The sequence below is a fragment of the Miniopterus schreibersii genome (assembly GCF_964146895.1).
Source record: "Miniopterus schreibersii genome assembly, chromosome: 17".
NCBI classification, from domain to species: domain Eukaryota; kingdom Metazoa; phylum Chordata; class Mammalia; order Chiroptera; family Miniopteridae; genus Miniopterus; species Miniopterus schreibersii.
In genome coordinates, this window is record NC_138117.1 from 21272414 (window position 1) to 21296283 (window position 23870).

A 23870-nucleotide genomic window follows, 5' to 3' on the forward strand; every position below is an offset into this window, starting at 1 on the left:
ATGGAGGGAGTTTGGGAAAGGGCAGACTTGTGCAGAGAAGGCAAAAATCTATGTGTTGAAACTTGGAGTACAAGTCCAGAAAGAGACCAGGTAGTCATGGTTCAGCTAGAAGAGGCATCTTTTCCACTGGTTGCTGTGTGTGAATGGAGAGAAGATGCTGTTGAATCACCTTAAAAACACAGAAGTGGAGTTTTATTTGGGTTGTAGGTGATTCTGGAAGCCCCTTAACCTATCCCTGCCCTGGAAATCTTTTAACTATAGAAAACTTCTTACAGTTAGAGATAAAAAATTCTGAAAAACCTGCTTGAACAAGCATTTTGTGTCCATGCATTTAAAGCCGATCCACTGGTCAGCCAATCGCAGAGTGTAAGTGTTCTCAATCCCTTGCAGCTTCCACTGTAGACAGAGGGAAGGACAGGGCCTCCGGAGAGGTGGGAGGCACCAAACGAAGAAGAAACCTGAATGGGAGACAAACTCAGAAGGTACCAAAATATGGCCTGAGCTTTTATTTACTCCCAGACATTTGGGCAAAGGGAAGCTCCTAGAGCAGGCATTTCTCTAGGCAGCTGCAAACAGGTTTTTCTCTTTGCCTCATTTATGAAGATTTTGGGGGTGTCAAAGTTTATTTTTGCAGGGAGTATTGGAGTCAGACCCACATACCCTGAGCATGATTCCTTGACAATGGACAGTGGACTCTACTGTGAGACACCTGGGTTCTAATCTCTGCTCATCCCTTTGCTGTTGTGACTCTCCATCAAGAACTTCACCAAGCCACCATGTTTGCGCCTGCGCACACTAATGCCCACTTTACTAGGGTGTTGTGAGGTGAAGGTGTTGAGATGGTGCATGTGGAATCATGGCATTTGGTACCTGGCTCCTATTAAGTGATCATTCGTTGTCAGCTCTGTTCCTTTCTTCTAAGAGGCACCAGCTCAAATCAAATTCAGGTGGACTGAAACTGTCCAGCTGTAAACCAGTAAGCCCTGTGCCCTTCTGAGAAGGCTCGGTCCAAGTGAACAGAGCCACCTAAATCAAGAATTTTTCATTTCATTAAGTTTTCTTTTAATTTTTAAATTTTATTTTTGTTTAAAATATTACAGATGTCCCTTTTTCTCCCCATTAAGTTTTAAGATTAGCCTGGAGATGGCAGGGGTGGGGATGACATCCCTCCCCCTCCCTCCAGGCTAATTGACAAGTTTGCATTAGGCCAAAATAAAGAATATGTGACTTGTCATTTCATAGTATCTGGCATGAAATAAGAAACAAAAGCTCTCCCACTGACTCTTGAAGAATGTGTAGCTTCTTGCTTAAATAATAAGTAATAACTTCTAGAGTTAATTTTTCTAACAGATTTCTTCAGTCTTTCAGTGATGACAAATGTGTCAGTGAAGAAGCATAAATCAGTACAAATGAATGCGCCCAGTCAGGGTGAGATAATAACAGAAAGAGTCTGCTCTACTAGGCAGTAACCCTGCCCTGCATTTCATCCAAGTACCAGATTGTCTCCTTTGTAAACTGAATACCCCAAAGGATATTCTCTAAATCTCAAAGAGTCCTACGTTTTCTTGCTCCATGGGTTGACATGGCTGGCTGCCTTGTCCCTAGAGAAAGCTCATTAGCACAAGTGGAAAAGTCTTCCTGGGAACCAGTCCCTGGGAACATGGGAAGAGCTGTCCAGGGGCAGATTATACAAGGAACAACTCAGTCTCCCCTACAGCCCCCCCGTTAGGAGTTCCTCTGTCTCATACACCAGCCTTGTCTCCCCACTTTTAGCCCAATTTTCCCATGTGGGGACACCTATCTAGACAGCTCATGTTAGGAATTCATCCATTTAATATATATTTATTAACACTATATGAGAAAAATAATTCACTGGAATTTGTTAAGTATAGCAAAGAGGACTTTATTCAAGACTAAGGCAATAAGGATTGAGATTATTATAATAGGGGAGAAAGTTTGAATTCAACTCCAAATACAACAGGGACAAGTGTAGATTTACAGCTAAAAGGCAGGGTGAGGGAGTGGAATGAGGAAAACCCTCCTTGTGCCTTTGTTAATAGAAAAGAGTCTTGGTAATGGCCCATCAGTTTACAGAAGTCAAGGATTAAAGCAGGAGGAAAATTTTGAGATAGAACTTTCTAGAGCCTGAGCTTTTAATTATTTCCCCCTCTTTGGAAAGTAAACTGCTGATCTTTCTAAGTAGCCCATTACAATTCCTGAGATTTCATTAGGATAAGTCTAGGCAATGAAATCCTTCTACAGCAAAACCCCAAATCCTAAAATGTTATATTTTCTCTTTGTGTGAGTATTTACAATATATAAGTTATACATATATATAGTACATTTTCTAAATTCTGTTCTGCTATTCAGAGTAGGATATTTGGGATAGATGTAAAAGATAAATGTATGTTGATGTTTTACAGTATCTCCCGCAGTGTAGCTCCTATTAAGTGGCAGCAATAAATAATAACCACTGGCTCTAATTGCTTAGAGGATTGCCAAGTGATAATCTCTGATATAATTAAGTAAAAGAAACCAATGTTGTCTTTAACCACCTCCATAAAATAATTCCCCAGAGAGTCGTCAGAGCCTTCATGGGTAAATTTACCTCGTAGGGCAAAGTTAGCCCTCTAAGCACACTCACCCTAGGTAGGAAAAGTCAACTGATCCCTATTGTTAAATGAACTATGTGGAGCACATGTTCATTTTTTAATGACTGTATTACCTGTTACCTTCTGTTTTACTTCTGATTCCTAGAATTAGGCAGGGTGAAAATAAGGAGCCTGTGTTCTGACTGGGGCTCAGGCAGTGGGTCCATTAGAGCTCCCAGCCCGCTGGTTTATGAAGAGGGTCCAGGGAGGGGGCATTGCCACTCTGTGGTCTCCATGACCTGCCCAATCGGGGCTGGGTTGGGCCCAGTGAGTGTGCATGTGTGCCCTCTGCTAGCAGAATTCAAGGAACGCCCACATCTCTCTTCTGACATGTCTGTTCCTGCCAATTAACTATTATAGGCACAGCACGCTAGGCTCCAGCTGTCTTTGGAAACCTCCAAAGGGGATTTTTCTGCTGAAGTTGAGCACATGTTCTATTCTGGAAAATAGTGTGGGTGGGATTCGCAGGAGGCTTTTCCTCTCTGGGCCGTGAGAATATATTTATCCTGGTCTCAGAAGGGTGATCAAGCTGCTTGTCATTATAGTGATTTGTGAGCCATCACTAATAGGAGCTGATCAAGACCAAAAATTCTTCCCATTAGTCTTGCCTTATTGGTGCCATAAGGCAAGCATTATAAACAGTGGTAAGGGTCTTCCTGAGCCTGATAGCCCTGAAGGTCAGGAGAACCTTGTATCTTTCCCTCTTCAAGAACCCAATAACCTTGAGGTGTCTTGAGGAAGAGGAAATGGTTGACAAGTGATAGCCAGATAGAAGAATGTCTACCTGGAAACCAGCCAACAAGCTGCATTTCTGTCAGATTATTAAACTACCTCGAATATACTACCTATGAAAATAAGACTTTTCTTTCCATTACATAATGATTTCCTGTGGCTCTCTCCTTTTCTTCTTTCATGAATTTGATTGCTTGCTGATGTTTCAGTAGTTTGGTTAAGAAGGCTAGAATTTTAAAAAGGGAAATGATAAACCAGCTTTGAACACTTCAATCAGATTGCAGACTCTTTAAATTCAGTCAGTCTCTATTAACTCTTCTGATGTGAATTACCCACATTTGTCAGGGTTGGCTCCTATTTGTAGGCAACTAATATTATAGCCTTGAGGCTTCTCTTGGTTTTAAGATCTTTTTATACTGCCAGAATATATTGACCTTTTTATTAAATACAGACGGTTGGAGTTTTCATTGGAGGCAGGCAATTTTATGAATTAATTAAAATTATGTGTTGCTGTATAATTCCAACTTAAGTCACATGAAATGCAGTATCTGTGGAGTTGTTTCACTATGGCACCATTTAACTCAAGTTGCCTTTTATCAGAGTTTGTGATTTCAGAAAGGAACTTCTTGATTGCAAGAGTGATTGCAGCGAATCACCCAGAGGGAAAAACCTTGGGAAGGTAAAATCATTCAAGGCAATAGAGCACCATAGGATGAATGCCTTCCTAAAATGCCTTCTCTCTCATCTTATTGTCCAATTTCTTATCTTGAAAATGATTTTATGGTTATAAGAGCAAGACAGGCCTAGAGAAAAACTATCCCATTTCAAGTACTGACTAGTACATTGTCATGAATGCCATGCAAGGCCTGTAAGTGTCAATTTTATTCCATTGAAAGTAAGAGTAATGTGGCCACCCACGTTAATTCACCCTCCGCAGGAAAGATCTTGCTGTTTGTAACCCTGGTTGGACTGATTTGACCCTAACTCTATGCCTAATATTTAGTAGTAAGTGCGTTTTACCTACTTGAGACTCTTCCTGGTTTTTAATTTTCTGTAGCTCCTCAGCCAAGGGAGTTACCAGAATAGACAAGCATGAAATTAATTTTTCATAGTCATTTAGTGATGAATCACATGCTCATAGCTCACTTCCATCGGGATGTGCTTTTATTCTTTTGTTGCTGCTCCCTTTAGACCCTGGTCCAATCCCCAAGTAGAGAGCTGGATGAAATAAGCCCCTTCCTCACTTGCATTTCAAGCTATCTTAAAGTGGTGTTTGGAGGGGCAGTTCTTTCCCAATGGGCTGAGAATCTTGAGCTATACCAGCCTTCCTATCTGTAAACATCCATCTAGCATTTATTAACTGTTCTATATTGTCATTTTCTTATTATCTTCATTTATGCCCACATTAATCGATGTGCATGCGAGCATGACCCTCTCCTAAATTAAAATCAATTCTTAAAGCTTTGTTTCCTCTCCAACTCTTGGATACACAGTAGCATATTATTCTATAAATATGAACCATGATAGAAAAAGTGCTTAAGAACACACATCTGACATTACTTGCCCTAGCAATGAGCATAAGAGGCATTGGAGAGGAAGGAAATGTACCCACTGGTGCTCCCAGAGTGGGTTTTGTTTATTTTCAGTGTTTCAGAGCTTCCAGTGGGTTGGTTTAACACACCCTCCTTTGTTCCTTCAACTAAGAATCATTTGTTGAGTATCGACTATGTGTAGATATAGGTAATTTCCAGGGATTCAGTGGTCCCTTCTTACAAATAGGACAGGAACTATTCTCTCCTACAGATGAGGCATCTGCTTATGGTGCTATTTCATCACTTGAGTGGCAGGAATGTAAACCCCTCACGTCTAGGCATCCTCTTAACAGCCCAATGTCAAGTTATACTAATATTCATATTCTGTGTTGCTGTCCTGGGTGCTGATTCTTATTGTATCAGAACTAGATACAAGTACAACATCTCTGACTCATTTCCTACTCAACAGAGTTCCTTTTGTCCTTAACAGCACCACCATCTTTCCTCTCTTCATGGCAAATCTAATCTGTAACTAAATCATAGTTACTGTCTCTCACAGTTCATCTCAAATCTCTATCATTTCCATTCATCTCTCGCCCATTGCGTTGTAATTGCCTCCTCTTAATTGGACCACATTGCTCCAGGCTCTTGACTCCAATTTACATAATCCCTGTGGTCAGTCTAAATGTTCCTAAAGCATAACTGCCATTGCTTCCTTCCCCTGCAGAAATAGCTAGTAGTTCCCCTGGAAAGCAGAATGAGGATGGATCACAATTCTAACCTTCTTTCTATATTTCTTTTCACTTATCCCATGGCACAGGAAAACTTGCCATTTCTCCCAAATCAACAGTCTCTACGCTCTCAGATCTCACTGCTTATGTGGTTCCTTCTATGCCCAGTGCCCAAACCTTTCATATTCTTCACAGCCAAACTGAAGATGTTCCAAAATCCCCCAGCCATAAGTGATCTCTCCTCGTAATTCCCAAACCTTTTGCAACCTCTATTACTTTCTACCTGATAGCATATTCACTTATGTAATAATGAAAACCACCATGACCATCAGCTCCTTCTATGGATTAATTAATATGAGCCTGTTGCTCTGCTATGCGTTTGTATATATTATCTCACTTTATCATTACCAGTGAGGCTGGTGTTATGACTCTTCTCTACAAAGAAGGAGGAAACTAAACCACAGAAAGAGAAAGTAACTTGCTAAGCTTGCACAGAACAGAGAGAATTTAAATCAGAATCTGCCAACTACAAACCTTATGCTTTTCATGACTTTGCTTTCCATGGACATATATTTTAATGTCTCCTACCAGTTTCTATCTACCAGCAGAAAGGTAAAAAAATGCCCTCTCATCTTATGGGTCTTCCATAAGGTAGAACTTCATTAAACCTTTGAACAAATGCCTCCTGACTTCTTATGCAGTTTCAGAAACTTCCAAATTTTTTAAAGAAGACATTAAATGATAAGAAATTGTATTAGCTATACAAGGGAGCCAATAGATACATTCAATGTTAACTTTATTCTCTTCAATTCTTGGGAAAATTTAGAAGCAGTTGGACCAAATGTGATAAAATATTGGTTTTATCTATTCAAATTTGATTTAAAACAAAAAGACTGAAGGAGAAAACTCTAAATGGTAAATTATTGTAGATGCACACACCCATACATTATATTTTTGTCCACCACAGAGACACAAACAAGAAAGGACCTGGCAAGTTGAAATCTGAATGCTTTTAGTGTCTGTGGCATTTTGAATGGTCTATACGAATACTTTGAGTTCTTGTGTCTATATCCAGAGATGGGTAGACCTGTAAGGACTGGTCTAGAGAGACACAGCTTCTTATCTTCATGCTTTACTTGAGTGAGAAAACATTGTCTTGCTCTTTTCTCTGGTCTAGTTCAAAATCAGGACACTGTGCAAGAGCAGTACCCTTTGTGTTCTGTCTTCAGTAAGCATATGGTTGAGTTGGAGGTGGGTTGTGCCCCATACTCTTCCCATATATTTTGTCATACAAGGTAGGGATAGACAAACATTTGAAATGACTATAGTTGTTTTGTAAAATATACACCATTTTAATTGAGGTTCTGTGACATGAGCTAAGCCAAAAATTCACTGTGGCTTGCTCCTATTTTAAACTCCACACATAGGGACTGGGCCTTGCATGTTGTAAGATATTTGAATAGCATTAAGTACATTATTCCTTCTTTCTGATGCTGAGGCTTTGAGAGCCAGGCATTCCCATATTGCAACTAATAATAAATCAATAGGCAGCTCATTTATCCTGGTGTTACAAAGAATTATATTCTTAGGTTAACATAAATCCAAAAGAGTTCTTTACAAACCAGAATAGGATAAAGCTAATAGAAATCTAAAATTACTTACAAGGTATTCTTTTCTTTCTTTCTTTTTTTCATTCATTCTTTCTTCCTCTTTCCTTTCTTTCTTTCTACTCTTGACCTTACGTGCCTATCAAACCATGTGAAGTGGTTTATATCCCAGGCTTTTGCCCTCTTAGTAATCATCCCTGCTGAGAAAAGCAATTGTCTAATTTGACTTTTTAGCTAACATTCAAGGTAGAAAATTTAATATTAAGCTCTTGAAAATATTAATTCTACCACAGCAAAGCTAAACATTTTTATTAGCATCTTCCTTGCATCTAATATTTTCAGAACACAAATAATTTTTTTAAAAATTTCTCCTGGATTACCCTTTTGAGAAATACAGATTCAATTGCCTAGTTGCACAATGACACACAGAGAGACCATCCAGCTAAAACCTGATTCACATAGGAATTATTAGAACCCATTTAGGAAAATAAATCACCAGAATTCCTCTTCCAGGCCATTTTTCTGAGGCCCTCAGCCTTAGAAAAAGAAACAATAGGTTTACCTGAACAGAACACAATTGCATCTTGTGCATTTCCCATTGTCCTGCTGCTGTTACCACCATGAAGTGTAACCAAGAGGGGTAGACTGTAATCCATGCAAGTACAAATATTGCCTCCAGTTGGGATGTACTTTCCAATTCACAAAGCTCCTTCACACCATCATGTTGCATAACTCTTGCAACAACCCTCTACACGGAGGAACAGGAAAGTACCCCTCTAAGAACTTCAGTCTTCTACCAGTAGTTGAATGCTTGGTGAGTGACAGAGTCAGGACGTCAAGCCCTAAGTACAGCCCCTTTTGTCACTTTACCAAAAGAGGGTTCTTCCCATGTCCAGGGACCAGAATGCATCCTAAGAGTTGCAAATAGAGCACGTGCTCTTCTCCACCTTGGCTTCCCCACCATTATCCGATGAGGGGCCAAGCACCCAGTAAGGGTGAAAGCCATGCTGTGGTTATTTTAGTAATTCACTTTGAAAGAAGCTTCAGATGTAATGAAGAGGTAAACAAGCATACCAAGGTGTAATGTTTTTGAATTGGTATTTGGTGGCAAACTATCTGCAAAACTACTGTGTGGCTTAAGAAGGACCTTAAAAAATTTCCAAGAAAAAATTGTAAACACTTCTAGATATCGAGTGTGAAGTTAAAGGGTTTCAGGACAAGACAAGCCAAAGAGGTTTAACTACTAATTTTAACAGACTCCTTGCTGTTATATGCAGAAACATTAGCACAGGAATAAGGACTGTGATTTTACGATTGATTATGAGGCTTCCCACTCCTTCTAAAAAATAGTTTCACTGGCAACCACATCATTTCTGTCTGTGGTTATCTGATCACATTTAGCTTCTTTTTTCTTGTATGAGTCTAGCTCTGGGGTCTAAGCTCTAGACTCTTCACCAAAAATTCAAAGCACAAAGAAGTCACTTCTTGAAACATAAATATCTCCTCATTGGTAAAGCAGTTATTATTTTCCATAATTTTGCATCTCATTTGTATTATGCTGTTGAGGTAGGTTTTAAAGCCTCAGGAAGCAATGTTGGGTGCTCAACTCCTATGAACAACAGTAGAACCTAACGAGTAAGTCACTGTTCATAAAATCTAACTTCTCACAGTATAATGATGAACTTCTTGATGATAAACCATTAATAAGTTCTAATTAATGTAAATTAATATTTTGGGGAGAAAAGTTGAAATTTTCTATTTTCTCGTAACAGTTTTTTACATTTAATTGGCAATTTGTAGTTTATATAGTGCTTTCACATACATTATCACATTTGAGATTTGAATATCCATCTAAAACTGATATACCCAATAACTGAATGTATAAGTAATAAGCAAATATAGAAAAAGATTAAGAAAATGTAAATATCTATGTGTTTCTATCAGTTCATTTTTATACAAGTTCTAAACTGTGTCAATAGCATTGTGATTGTAGGCAATATAGAAAATAATTTTTCCCCTCTGTGTTATTAGAGTTCAACAATGTAGAAACCTAAATGAGTTGGTAGAATGAAGTAATTCTGGAAATGTATTCTTCTATTCTCATTTCCAATTTGCATGAAGTTGCTGAATTGTTTATGACAATTTTGGTTTGCATAGAAACCTTGTTAGAAGGTAATTTACCTTGGCAGATTGCAAACTCTAGTAAACAATTTTTTAAAACATAAATTTTTATTTAAGACAATTTTAGATTTACAGAGTTGCTGTGAAGATAGCACAGGGTGTTCCCGTATATTTCTTCATCCAGTTTCCCCTATTACTAACATCTTATGTTAGTATAATGTATCTACTACAACTGATGAATGAACTGTGATACATTATTAGTCACTAAGTCCATACTTGATTCAGATTTCTTTAGTTTTTACCTAATACCTCTTTTCTGTCACAGGATCTCATTCAAGAGACATTACATTTGGTCTTCATGTCTCCTTAGGCTCCTCTAGGCAGTGACAGTTTCTCTGGCCTTTCTTGTTTTTTACAAATTTGACAATTTTGAGGAGTACTGGTCAGGTATTTTGTAGACTGGCCCTCAACTGTAATTTGTCTAATGTTTCCTTTGATCAATCTGGGGTTATGTTTTTTGGAAGGAAGAACAGAGATAAAGTACCATTTTCATCATTATATCAGGGCAGCTATTATCGGCACGATTTATTCCTGTTGATGTTGACCGAAAGCACCTGGCTGAGGAAGTATTTGTCAGTTTTCTCCACTATAAAGTTACTTTCTTACCCTCTTCCACACTGTCCTCTTTGGAAGGAAGTCACTGTGCTCGGCCTCTACTTAAAGAGTGTGAAGTTATGCTCCACCTGCCTGAGAGTGGAGTAAGTACATAAAATATTTGGTCTGGCAGGTATTTTAAAATAGAAAGAACTAGGATGATTCCACAAGTTCAAGATGTCAAAATAGGAAAGAGGAAATCCATATGAGGAAGCCAGGAAGTAAGGAATTTAACATGATGATTTCAGCTAGGGTATGAGGTGGGTTCATGCTCCTCAGCAAGGGTATAAAGCCTCATGACTTGAGATACATTCCATTCAACTCTTTCCTGCTCACCAAGTTCCTCTGGAAAAGTGAAGCATTTGAACATTTTGAAACTATAATGAAGTCCAGAATCCTTTTATTTTTCTCCTGGGATCATCCATGAATACAATACTTCATTCACTGCCAATGCTTATCCTGCAATAATGTTTTGATCTTAAAAATGCATAGTTCCCAGGTTTTCAAGAATTTATTGTCTCTTCTTGGGAATGTGTACAAGTGGACATGTGATAGGAAGAGGTGCTATATCTCATTTCTATAGGAGTAAAATGAGATAGTGATTAAGTGATTTGCTAAAAATCTTTATAATCAATGATTTCCATCTTCACCATTCAACTAAAAGTGCTGTCTCAAAATCCTCCAAAGATTTACTTGTTACCAAATACAATGGCCTTTCTTCCTTCTTGTTCTCCTAAATTTTTCTGTTGTATTTGACTAGGTTATCTACCCTCTGGTATTAGACAGTTACTGTGTGTAACAAACCATCCCCAAACTCAGTGGCTTAAAAAAGCAAGCATTTATTACTGCACACACCCGGGGGACAGCTGGGGGTTATCTAGGTTGGGTTCAGCTGGGCAGCTCTTTTTCTTGTGAAGCTCTGCTAGTTGGCTGGGGAATCACTAGTCTGTTTCTCACCTTTCTCTTGAATTCATTTTAGCTATAACATCTTTTTTACCATGGCAGTGGCAGAAGAAAACAGAACAATCAGCAACATCTGAGGTCTTTAAGAGCTAGACTCAGAATCGGCACACGGTCATTTCTGTCACATGCCATCAGTTAAATCAAGTCACACGGCCATGGGGGGGATACATCTATTGTTCAATGAGGTCAACACATAGCTAGTGTGTAGGTCCTCAGATAAGTGAAGAACTGGGGTCAGTGATGCAGTAATATCAGTCACCACATCCTTATTCCCTGAAACACTCCTCCCTTTTAAACACAGTGCTATCTTGACCCTCTCACTTTTTAGTTCAGTTCTTCCTTCAATCTCAGTACTGTCTGTAGACTTTACCCAAGGCTTAGACTTTCAGTCATAAATTCTCCCGTGTGTGCTCTTCTTAAGAAAGCTTATCCGGGATCAGGCTCTCTAATTCCCTAGTGGTCATTTCCAGTTTACCATTGGCCATTTCCATATTTCCACTTGGAATTGCTTCAACTCCTAATCTTTGGTCCCATGCTCCGGTTAAATCAGTGTTGCTTTCCAACACAAAGCTGTATCTCTAAAAAAGACTTGGGTCTTTAGATCGTGTTTGATATGAATGCAAAACAAAAACCAAAAAAAGCCCTAATAAAAACTTTATCCACCATTAATAGGAATTCGACATCCTAAAAACTGAAAAGAGAACGTATCTGAAGGAATACAAAAATGACAAGAAGAGCATTAAAACCATTTCCTATGAGAAATGATTAAAGTTATTAATAATTTTTTTAAACCTAGAGATTATAGGTTTCATAACACTATTCAGATAAAGTATGTGGTATGGAAAGACCTGAGGTTTTTTATCATTTTAGCAGAACCACACCCAATGGGTAGATTCAAGGGAGGAAAATTTCAGCTTGATATACTGAATAAATTTTCAGTAAAAAGAATTGTACAGAAACAGAATGAGCTGATATCTTTATTTTTCATTTGTGTCACTCCTAAAATGTCTTGCTCTTCCTTTTCGCAATAATCTATCAAGATCTTGTCTATCTTTCAAGGCTTATCCCAAGCTTTCATTCCTCCATAAAATCTTTCCTGACTACTCAAATCGTATTGATCCCTTTCAACTTATCTTACTAATCTCCTATCTCATCCCAACTAAATTAAGGGCTATCTGAAAGTAGAAATATGACATACTATTTTATGAGTCCAAGTATGAAACACAACGCTGAGCTTATCATAAGCATGCAGTAAATTTGTACTGGCTTACTGTTCGAGCGCAGATTTCCTGCTCTGAAACCTGGAATCACTATACATGGTTAGAATTTAAACCAGATTTAAACCCTCAAGAATCTGATCATTTCACACTGATTTCGCAAGAGGATATGGTTTCTGATTTTAATAACAGCCCGAAGAAAATAACAGATTTTGCCATCACTTGCCATCCAAGGTTATATTTTCCTACTTACCAAGAAAAAGGCACTGAGTCCTCTACGATCTTCAATTTATAATTCTGGATAATTTGTTGGGAGTAGAAGTATGCCATCATTTCTTTGTGTCTGAAAATTATTTAAAATAAAAATCAACTGGTGACTGGGAATATGTGATGTGGAGGGACACACACAACACTGGAGAGCTGTCACTCTCATTTTTATGCAGGTCTTCCTGTTGTCATAGTTACTGATGGACTCAAAGCAATTTCCTTCCCAAATCACACTCTGTAAACCTTCAGTAAAAGTAAGCTATTCTTCATGATTTATTTTTCTCTCCCAGTGAACAGAAGCTAAAAAAATAGCATCAATTGTATGGTTGTTTTTACACTTTTAGCAAGATTTTAAACAAACAAAAGGAATAAGAGGCTTAATCAAAATAAACACCTCTGATTAAGGCCTCGCCTCATTTGTTCAGCAACGATTCACCGCGTAGCTAGGTACTGGGGCACAGCTATGATTATGGCCCAGCTGCTGCCCTAAGAGATTAGAGCTCTGTCAGGGAAGGCAGGAATAAGGGATGCATTTCAATGAAAAGCAGTTAATTAGAGCTATAGTGAAGGCAGAGTACAGAGATCCCGGGAAACAAAAGGGGGACACCTTGTAAAGTTAGGGGCCCTGGTGCAGCAGATCGAAGGGAGGCTTCCAACCTGTGAGTCTTGGAGCACTTTTCCTGGGAAGTTTAGCAAATGCATTTTCGGTCACTTGGGGTACAAAACACCGATGTTACCTGCAGGCTGGGCTCAGAAGCAGTGGAGTGAGGAGGCCAGCGCCCCACGAGCGGAGCGCGCCCACCTGCTAGCCTCACACAGCCTCTCCTTTCTGCTCCGGCTGCAGGAACTCCTTCACAGACATCCTCCGCGCCATCCTGCTGTCACTGGAAGTCCTTATTGAGGATCCGGAGCTCCAGATAAATGGCTTCCTTTTAATCATAGACTGGAGTAATTTTTCCTTCAAACAAGCCTCCAAACTGACACCTTCCATTCTCAAACTGGCCATCGAAGGGCTGCAGGTATGTGCAAAGACTGTGCCATACGAGGCTGTGTGTGACAATGTACTTTTTCTTATTGCAGCCAGGGTAATATTTGTCTTTTAGAGCAGAAAAAGAAAGCAGATAAAATTCACCTGTGATAGTCTGTGTTTTTACCTCAGCCTGAATTTAGATGTTTGGTGTGTGTGTTTTTTAATTAGACTTCATTTTCATTAATAACTCTAAATTACTGTTACCACAGGCACGAATTACCTACTGCAGCAATTATGCATAAAGCTCGGAGATATTTATCCAAACTCATCTGAGAGTTTACAAAAATTAAAACTAGAAAATAACTGCTTTATGAGCATGTCCTATATAGAGGTGGCATGGGAGCTTTCCAGGGTTTCTAGAAGTATCTCTGTACCCCGGAAAGGCCCCTGTGGACGCTCACTCCCTAGTATGCAGTGTGCGCAGTGTCTGTGCTGAAGCGGATCCCTTCATGCAAGCAGGGGAAGCGGGTGGAACCCTAGGTCCTGTTTGCGGGAACATCGTCAAGCCCTTGGGGCCGGGCCTTCTGTGCTGTGTGAAGGCAGGGCAGGCAGTCTCTGGGCTCCCTTCTACTTTTAAGGACCACCGCTTCTATGAAAAGTGTTAACAAACTCAGAGAGGTGATGCTGCTTAGCTTCTTGGTGGCACATTATTATAGTTCAAAAGTAAAGGCACAGTTGAGGGAGATTCAGAATCAGCACGAGTAAAGCTAATGCCCCTTCTTAATTTTCTAGTAAGACTGACTCAGTGGGGTGAGCCCCGTTCCACTAGGATGTTGGATGTTCTACTGAGTTGTACACTTCAAACGTGTATGGTTTTTTGACCCAATGTCACCCCCAATAAATTCAATAAAAAAATTTCAGTCATTATTCCAGCTTCTCTAGGTGCTTTGGTTTTACTTCTGGGAATAAAAGGCTGTGCACCTAAGTCTCCACTGAACACTGAGCATGCAGATGGTGCATGTTTCAACCAATGAAAATGAAATAATAAACCAATAATAATTTTAAAAAGAGGTGCAAGACTAGAAGCCCCACTCCAATCACCCGTCCCACTCTAGTGTGAGGAGGAATTAGTGGGTCTGTTTCTCAAGCTGGGGCTTATGCCTGTTTGGCCCCCAGCAGCTGTCTAGTGGCCCTCTGAGAATCGTGCTTATTGAATGGGCCTTATTTGATTGAAATGGTTTCCTATTCCAAGGGGAAGCGAAGGGGAGCAGGCATTTCAGAAGAGGAGGAACAGCTCCCCACTGTGCCAGGAGTGCTCGGTGGCCCTGGGGGCTACATCGTCTGGTGTATTGGGGGCGCATTTTAAAGGTTGCTTTTGCATTTCTGGACTACATGGAGGGTCCTGCCTTGTGTTAAAACTCCCAGCCACATTCCCATATGTTCTCTACTATCAATCACTTTCTCTTAACTCTAACTCCTGGTCTCCAACTTCCTCTCATCTAAGCCTCTGAACATTTGATCTCTCTCCCTAAAGCTTTTATCAAAGGGAGTTTTAAAGTAAGCTGCAAGGTTTCTTTCATGCCCTATAATTATGCTGACCATATTTCCAGGATTTTTCTGGGGTAGTACAAGCTTCATTTAATTTTATCTTTAAAAAAAGATAATTTATTACATGTATAAGTAGCTGTGATTCAAGTTCTCTGTATTTGTAACTTGTTTTCATAAATCAAGAAGGAAAATGTCCTTTACCCAACCTTGTGTTTTAGTTTTTCTTTCTGAAAATTGTGTGGATTACATAATATGTCCCTTGCCAAATTCACTAGGCTGATGTGGGGCTTACTGAGTTAATGCATGTGAATGTGCTTTAAAAGGTAAAGCTATATATAAGCCTATAAACTATTTTTACAAGAAGTGCTAGATGACCTTCTGAGCCTTCACTTATCATGTAGCAGGACCTGGGATAAACTCTGCAATGTCCTATAACTCTGGCAAGAGTGTAGCCTCTACTGGTAGAAGGGGAGATGGTTGAGGCCAGGGTCAGAGTGGAGAAAATGGAACTCCTCCCATCATCTCACAGAGCAGTGGCCTGGGCCCTTTTATTCCCTTTTGCAAAGCAAGGTAAATTCACCTTGACTGTGAGAAAGCATCAGGCCATCCCAGAATCAGGCTATCTGGACGGAGATGCAGCTTTTTCTGGGAACTCTGCCTGCCCAAGCCCTGAAGACCTGGGGACACTTAAAGAGGTTCAGTCCCTCCTGCCGGGAGAAATAGCCAGTGGCCACAGGGGACACTGACCTGGGTGTAGCTCCTCCATAGGATGCAACTCCCTATGACAAGTAGCTTGTTTTAGCAACTGTGAAGAAGCCCTCAGGGTCACTGCTGTGAGTAGTCAGCTCTGAGCAGCCATTGACAACTTCTCAAACCAGACTATCCTCTCTTGGGCTTTGGGGACATTCAGACACCATGGTCACACCTCTGGTGGCTCTCCCAGTGACCTTTCCTCATGGCAGGGATAGTTTCCATCTCTAATGTAGCCATCAACCCCTTTTGACATTTCAAAAAAGTGATAATTGCTACTAAGCAGAATGTATGCCTTCATAGTCACACTATTGTACAAGGAGGGTCCCATCCAGGTCTCCATGTGTCAGCCATGAAGGTTCAAGATAAATTTCACAACACTGGCAGAGTGAAGACATAGACCAGTGGAGAAAGGGAAAGCTGTATAAAGCAGTGTCAGCGAGAAAGGAGAAGCCACCGCTCTTTCTTCCTCCTCTGCATCCTCAGAGAGGCCCAAGGAGGTCAGGGTGTCTGCTAGACATGTGGGAGATTGTGGGGCAGGGAGAGCCCATGTTCCAGGGATGGAAACTTGCTGCCCTGCATTTGTAGGGTAGATGTAAGTGGCCTTGTCAGGAGAAATAATCAGACCACTTTTGGGCCAGGCCATCTGGTTGGGGTTTCAGCTGTTTATCGGAGTTGTCTAGGATTACCTGCTGCTCAGCTCCTGGAGAATTTGGGGCCATGGGATATGACAGCCCCTCCTCCAATAACTAATATAACCCCTCCTGCGGGGAAAAGGGGCTTGGGGACCACTGTTCAGGCAGTGAGAAGTTAGGGTCATTTTTGGACATTCTTGCATCTGCATCACAACCTAGTTCCAGAACACTTAGTTTTAGCGCTGTGACCTCCCTTCTTAGTTCTTGATAAGATAGTCGTTCAATGAGACATTCAATTACTAATTGTTATAGGTTGGGTTTTCCAGTGAGCAGTTTCAGACACAGAGATCACATGCAAGAGATTTATTAGGGAGTGCTCTTGGGGTCAACATTTGTAGAAAAGCAGCCATGGAAAAACGTTTGGCAGAAGGAGAAGTTAAGCTGGGATTCAGTCACTGCCAATGAAAGTTTCAGGATTCTGAAGCTATGATCCTTCAGAGTTGTCCCTCACTGGGGCCAAGGTGCTGGGCCTTTATATTCCCACACTGTTCAGTCCTTGTGTGCAGGGTGCCCTGGGAAGTGGTTGTGATCCTGGGCAAAATGGCTCTCTTCAGCTTGAGTCCCCAGAGGGCACTGTTATCTGAGAGCTTTCTCCTGGTAGCACCCGTAGCCTCCAGGGAATAAATCTTTAGCTCTGAAGGAGGTCTGACTGCATGAGGAACATCTACTGCAATAAGTAATAGATATTTGGAATATCTTGTAATGTAATGAATCATGATGTTTATCTTTTTTCCCCTTGGCTACAATTTACCCCAAAGTGAAGTTGATAACAGGTAATATAGAGCTGATGGGCACTGGCTAGCAGCCTGGTGACAGTCTTCTATTTAGGCCTATCAGTTGTATTTCTATGCTCCAAAAGGCAATTATATGCTTATGAAGGAGCACAGGCAATACAATGGAGCAAAGATAGTCTTTTCAACAAATGGTGCTGGAACAATTAGATATCCACTTGCAAAAAAAGGAAAGAAAAAAAAGGATCTGGACACTGACCTTACACCCTTCACAAAAATTAACTCAAGATGGGTCACAGACTTAAATGTAACATGCAAAACTATAAAACTCCTAGAAGGTACATAGGAGAAAATCTATGTGACCTTGGGCATGGGGATGACTTTTTAGATACAACACCAAAGGCAGAATCCATGAAAGAAATAATTGATAAGCTGGATTTCATTAAAATTAAAAATTTCTGCTCTGCAAAAGACAATGTCAAGAGAATGAGTAAAAAGCCACTGACTGGGAGAAGATATTTCCAAAAGACACATCTGATAAAGGACTATTACCCAAAATATACAAAGATCTCTTAAAACTCAACAATAAGAAAACAAATAATCCAATTTAAAAGTTTGACCTGAACAGAACGCCTCACCAAAGATGGAAAATAAGATACAAAAAGTTCCTTCACATCATGTGTCGTCAGGGAAATGCAAATTAAAACAATGAAATATCACTACACAACTGAATGACCAAAAGCTGGGACACTGACAATCCCAAATCCTGGCAAGGATGCGGAGCCGCAGGAACTCCCATTCCCCGCCCGTGGGGACGCACAATGGTACAGCAGCTTTGGAAGACAGTTTGGCAGTGTCTTAAAAAACACACTTTCACCATATGATTCAGCAGCCTTGCTCCTTGGAACTTACCTAGAGGAGTTGAAAATTTATGTGCATGCAAATATCTACAGCAGTTTCATTTATAACTGCCGAGACTTGGAAGTAGCCACGGTATCTTTCAGTAGGTGCATAGATAAACTATGGTACATCCAGGCAATCGAATATCACTCAGTCCTAAGAAGAAAGGAGCTATCGCACCGTGAAAGGACATAGAGGAACCTTAAATGCAAATTGCTAAGGGAAAGAAGCTGATCTGAAAAGGATGCATTGTGTATAGTTCCAACTATGTAACATTTGGAAAAGGCGAAACTGTGGAGACAATAAAAAAATGAGTAGTTGCCCGGGATTGAGGGTGGAGCAGGGAGGGATGAGTGGGTGCAGCCCAGGGGATGTATGACACTGTAATGATGGATACGTGTCGCCACACATTTGCCTAAACCCATAGAATGTACAACATCAAGAGTGAACCTTGCCCGGCCGGCGTGGCTCAGCGGTTGAGCATCGACCCAGGATCCAGGCGATCGGGGTTCGATTCCCAGTCAGGGCACATGCCCGGGTTGCGGGCTCGATCCTCAGTTCGGGGCATGCAGGAGGCAGCCGATCAAGGACTCTCTTATTGTTGATGTTTCTCTCTCTCTCTCTCCCTCTCCCTTCCTCTCTCTGAAATCAATAAAGATATATTTAAAAAAAAAAAAAAAAAGAGTAAACCTTAATGTAAACTATGGACTTTGGGTGATGATGCTGTGGCAATGTAGGTTCAATTGTAACAAATGTTCCCCTCTGGTGGGGCATGTTGCTAACAGGGAAGCAATACATGTGTGGGAGCAAGGGGCATATGGCAAATCTCTGTATCTCAGTTTTGCTATGAACCTAAAATATCAACTTAATTTTTTAAAAGGCAATTATACTGTCTCTGAGAACAACCATCAAAACGTGATATGTGCATAGAACTTTGGTTATACGCTTCACAGGCTGAGTTAATGAGATATAGGAGTGATGGTACAGAAGACCGCTCTTTAAGGGATTATCAGGTTTTTATATCAAAAGATAGCAGTATCAGCTTGTCATGAAATTCTAATATTCCTCCTTCCAGAGCAACACTTTGAAGAAATGTCATTGTTTAGAATATTAAGTTGCCCCAGTTACATAAATATTCTATGAATATTAGTTCAAAGAACTCTAGTTAAAAACAAATTTTGAGAATGCCTGGAAGTCCTTTTCTTTTACTCTGCCGTTTGATCTCTTAAACGTGGTCAATAATGCCTACAAGAGCTGTTGGATCTCTTCATTACAACTTGTTAAATTTTAATCAAACTAAAAGTAATATTTATGCCACCAATTTAATACAGCACAGCATTAGTCTCAATTCTGCTGGGGAATTCTGGCAGAATGAGCAAAACGGTGAAGTCTTGCTCCTGAGTTTTGTAATGTTTCCAAAATCAATTTTTGGAATTATTTAGTGTAAATCCTTGCAGCCTAACCATTACAACCAACACGCAGCATTTATCCATGTTCAGCCAACCCAGACACTTACAGAGCTTACTGTGCTGAAGTGTTTTACTTAGGATGTATAGCCTTGTGTCCTATAAGCTTTCTACAAAGTATTTTACTCCTTTTAGGACCCAGGCATTTGTTAAGGGTTTAGAGACGCGTACTTTCACTCACCAGAGGAGATCTAGGCAGCAATTCCCCCCCCACACACACACCCTTATTTCTGTGCTCGTGTGTTTTTTCTCTGGCCAATCACTTTATCAACTCATTGTCTTCATTCAAGGTTTATTGCATGACCATTTTTGTTGTTGTTAAATATGGTTTTATCATATTTATACCAACTTTGATTCAAACTCTCCCAACAGCTTTGAGCCAGGCTAGTGGAAAGGGAAGTCCGTTGCTTTTGCAGCTCTTAAGCTCAGAGGCTCAGCCACCTGTGAATCATCCATCTCCTGAGAGTTCCTTTTTATTACACTTGTTCAGACCCTTGTCCATTCTCTCCAGCCTCCTTCTTATATCCTAATTTTTCAACCTTTTCTCAGATCATATGATATGTTCACTCACCCTTGGGGAATTCAAAGTGCCACATTCACTCAAAAGATTGGAACAGTAAAAAGTCTGTAAGTCAGTGGGAAACATGACAGTTCCTGAGTATAGATGGATAGTGTGATTAGAAATTTGAAAAGGCAGGTTGGGCAAATGTATGTTAGTAGTAGATTCACACCGAATCAACAGTCCATAACTCAGACAGGCAGGCATACTGACTCCTGGTGTATTCATTCACTCAACATAAAATCTGGGTCAGGGACTTTTCTAACCAGGATTACAGCAGAGAACAAAGCTGTGGCTTCCAGGAACTTACATTCTGGGATTTTGTTGGGCACAGAGTAGTCCACAAACCACCAATATCGGCATCACCAGGAGCTGGTTAGAAACACAGAATGTCAGGACCTACCCCACACCTACCAAATCAGAATCTGCATTTCAAGTTCTCCAAGTAATTTGCATGCATGTTGAAGTTGGAGGAGCACAGCTCTAAGAGATGGTGTTACGGTGTAACGTGATGCATCTCAACCTCAAGCGCATCAGACTCCTCTGGAGGGCTTGTAACAACCCACACGCCAGAATTACTGACTACGGAGATCTGAAACAGAGGCCACGAGTCTGCGCTTCAAAACTGTTCCCAGGTGTTGCTGGTATAGCCACACTTTGGCGGGGGTGACAGCAGAGTCCAAATATTTGTGATTCAATCCTGGCCCTGCCAATTAAAGACCTCAACAAGTCATTTATTTTCTCTAGCTTTCAGGATTTTTGTTTTGTTTTGTTTTTATATATATCTTTATTTATTTCAGAGAGAGGGAGAGAGAGAGAAACATTAATGATGAGAAAGAGTCATTGATCAGCTGCCTCCTGCACAACCTCTACTGGGGATCGAACCCGAAACCCAGGCATGTGCCCTGACCGGGAATCGAACCTCGATCTCTTGCATCATAGGTCAATGCTCAACCCCTGAGCCATGCTGGCCGGGCCTCTAGCTTTCAGTTTTGTCATCTGTAGAAGGTGGTGTCATAATAGTGCCTCACAGGTTTATGGTGAACATTGAACAGCACATGGAAACTGCCTGGGCCAGTCAGTGCTCACTGAGTGACAGGGTGTTATGGAAAGAGCGAAAAGGGCAGCACTTATCCTTGGGCTCCCGTGGCTCTAACGCACAGGTTTGAGTGAAATTGCTCTCCCGTGGTCTGGTTCTGTAGGTTCGGATCCCTAAAGATGAGACCTCACGTGTCTATTCACTGACCTTGAAGGGAGCTCCCTCTCCTGCTCCCCTTAGTTAATGACTTAGCTCCAGATTGGTGTCACCTGCCCAAGCTGTGCCTTTTCTTTCTATTCATGTGGTGTGATCGTTTTAATTATCACCCAACAGTCTGCTCCCAACACCTTTGCAATCGGGTGATTAATGGGGCCAACATTCACCTTTTTCATCCTGTAAGACTCTTTTTAGCAGTAACATTTGCAGTGTCTTTTATTGATCCTTACAGTTTTCACGTGCTAATGAATATTAGATAGGAACAGATGAAAAGAAAAAGATATTTGTATTTTGTTAAGAACATTCTTAATTTGTTTTCTAAACACTCCAGGCATGATTGAAGAACACTTTCCCTCTAGACAAACTACTTTTTACCTTCTCAGGCCACAAAGCTGTAATTCTGAATTTGCAATCATGCAATATGTTATTATGGAAATATTAGAGGAATAAAATCTCTCCTTTAATGCTCTACCTTGTTAAGTATCAATTAAACTCAGGAAGCTAATTAGAGCTAATGACACTCTGGTGATCCTGATGGCAGACAGCATGGCCCATTTAAAACAAGTCCAATTAAGTAGGTCTATCTCCGGCACACTTTTGATAAACAGTTTTTCTGGACCCTTGTGCATTATAGGACCAGCCAACGCTCGGATTCATCCATTCAAGTAACAGTTTCTAAGCTTTTCCTTTGAGCCGGTCACAAAAGTAAACAGATGTGGTCCCTTGCTCTCGAGAGGTCAGGCTTCAAAGCAGAGGCGACCTACAACGAGAGGAAGGGAGCCTGTGCAGAAAGGGAGGGAGGCTTCAGGTTAATAAAATCCCAATCCAGGCAAGAATTGTTAGGAGTGGCATCCTGGGCAAGGTCGCACCTGACCCTTAGCAGATTAGTGCTGCATAGCCGAGTGAAGGCAGGGTGAGAGCAATGCCAGGCAGAGAAGAAATATGGGCAAAGCGCAGAGGCGAAACATAGCTCCATGAGAGGGAGAAAATGAACTCGTTTCATATTCCCGGAGTGCGTAAGGCCAGTGAGGAGCTGGCTGTCCCTGTGCCATGGTAAGGAGCGTGGCCTTTTCCTGCGCACGTTGAAAGCCACTGAACATATTGAGGCACAATGGCCACCGCATTTATATTTCACGTGGGATCACTTTGGTGAGTGTGAGCAGGGAAGACCCAGAGGCGGGGGAGCCAACTAGAAGGCAAGTGCAGTAATTCAGGTGAGAAAGAAGGAGTTGAAACTAGGAGTGATAGATTCGGTAACTACACAAGCAGTAAGATAAGGCTTTCCAGTAAAACAAGGCTTTCCTCGGTGATGGGACACGTGGGCGAAGGAAGTGCTGGAGGGGTCGCCAAGGAGGCAGCTTAGGCGGGCTGCGGGGTGGGGAGGGGTGGCGCTGCCCCCTGTGAGAGGGGGGCAGGCGGGTACGGGGAGAGCACCGAGGGTGCTGGACCTGGTGAGTTTAAGGTTCGGGGGGTATTTTAATTGTTTCCATTAGATCTGCGCTAAGGAGAGAGGTCCAGTCTGGATTTATTGAGCTGGTGGTGTTTGAAGTCACAGGAAAAGAGAAAGACTGACACAAGGAGCAATGACTATGGAAAGAATTCTGGTGGAGAGCAACAGAAATGAACAAGTTGGATGAAGAGAAGCCCACAAATGAGAAAGGGGGGCATTGAAATAGGGGCGCATAGGAAGAGTCAGAAGCTGGGCTCCCGACAGACACTAAGCAAGCCAGGGCTTCAAGGAGGGAGGCCGTTTCGTTGTCGCAATGGGGATGGCATCTGGAGAACTCCAGCTGGAGGAAGGAAGCGGAGACAGGAAATTATCGAGAACTATGTCGCACAGGCCACAGGGGGTGGAGGGGGAGAGAGAACAAGATGGTAGTGGAAGGAACATTTCATCTTCTCCACCGGACGAGATTTTCCGTGGAGGAATATATTAAGAGCCTTCGCACTGCTGTCCTGACAAAGACCTTTGTGAATTGTTTAGCTCCAGGTTAATAGTTCTCAGTGCCCCAGGGAAGAGATCTCTGCCTCTCATTATTATGAAATGAAGTGTGACATGGCTATCCAGGATTCTGTTCTGAATACATTACATATTTGCAGAAATATAGACGACTGTGTGCTTCTAGTCCTGTGAGTGTCCTAGGAGACCTGGTGCCCCAGAGCTAAGCAGTATTCAGCATTCTTAACGGGCCCTCTGTTGAAAAAACTGGGGTGGAAAACCTTATTGCACACAACCCACATTCTCCAGTGATGAAACCACAGGTATTAAAATAATATGTGTTACCAAAGCATTAGCCATAGCTCTTTGGCTTTCCAGAGTAAAAACCAACTCAAATCTGGCTCAAGCAAAACAAAAACGGGGTTGGGGGCATTTGTATAGCAAAAAGTTACAGAGCTACTTACTCTACCTCCCAGTTCAGCTAGAGCTGGAGATGAAGTTGAAAGAACACCATTGAACTGTCTCTCTCTGTCCAACTCTGTTACACTTTTCTCTGTACTGACTTCATTTTCAGACACACTT

At 41.2% G+C, this 23870-nt stretch overlaps 1 protein-coding gene across 2 annotated transcripts in view; it reads left to right on the forward strand.

The window, feature by feature from the left end:
* The window catches only part of CLVS1 (clavesin 1), a 119448-nt gene that overhangs the window by 43269 nt on the left and 52309 nt on the right, over positions 1 to 23870 (forward strand). For both annotated transcript variants that reach the window (XM_081116625.1, XM_081116624.1), the window contains exon 3: positions 13320 to 13494. In XM_081116625.1, coding sequence (XP_080972751.1) covers positions 13320 to 13494 — 175 coding nt within the window. The remainder of the gene's footprint in view (positions 1 to 13319; positions 13495 to 23870) is intronic.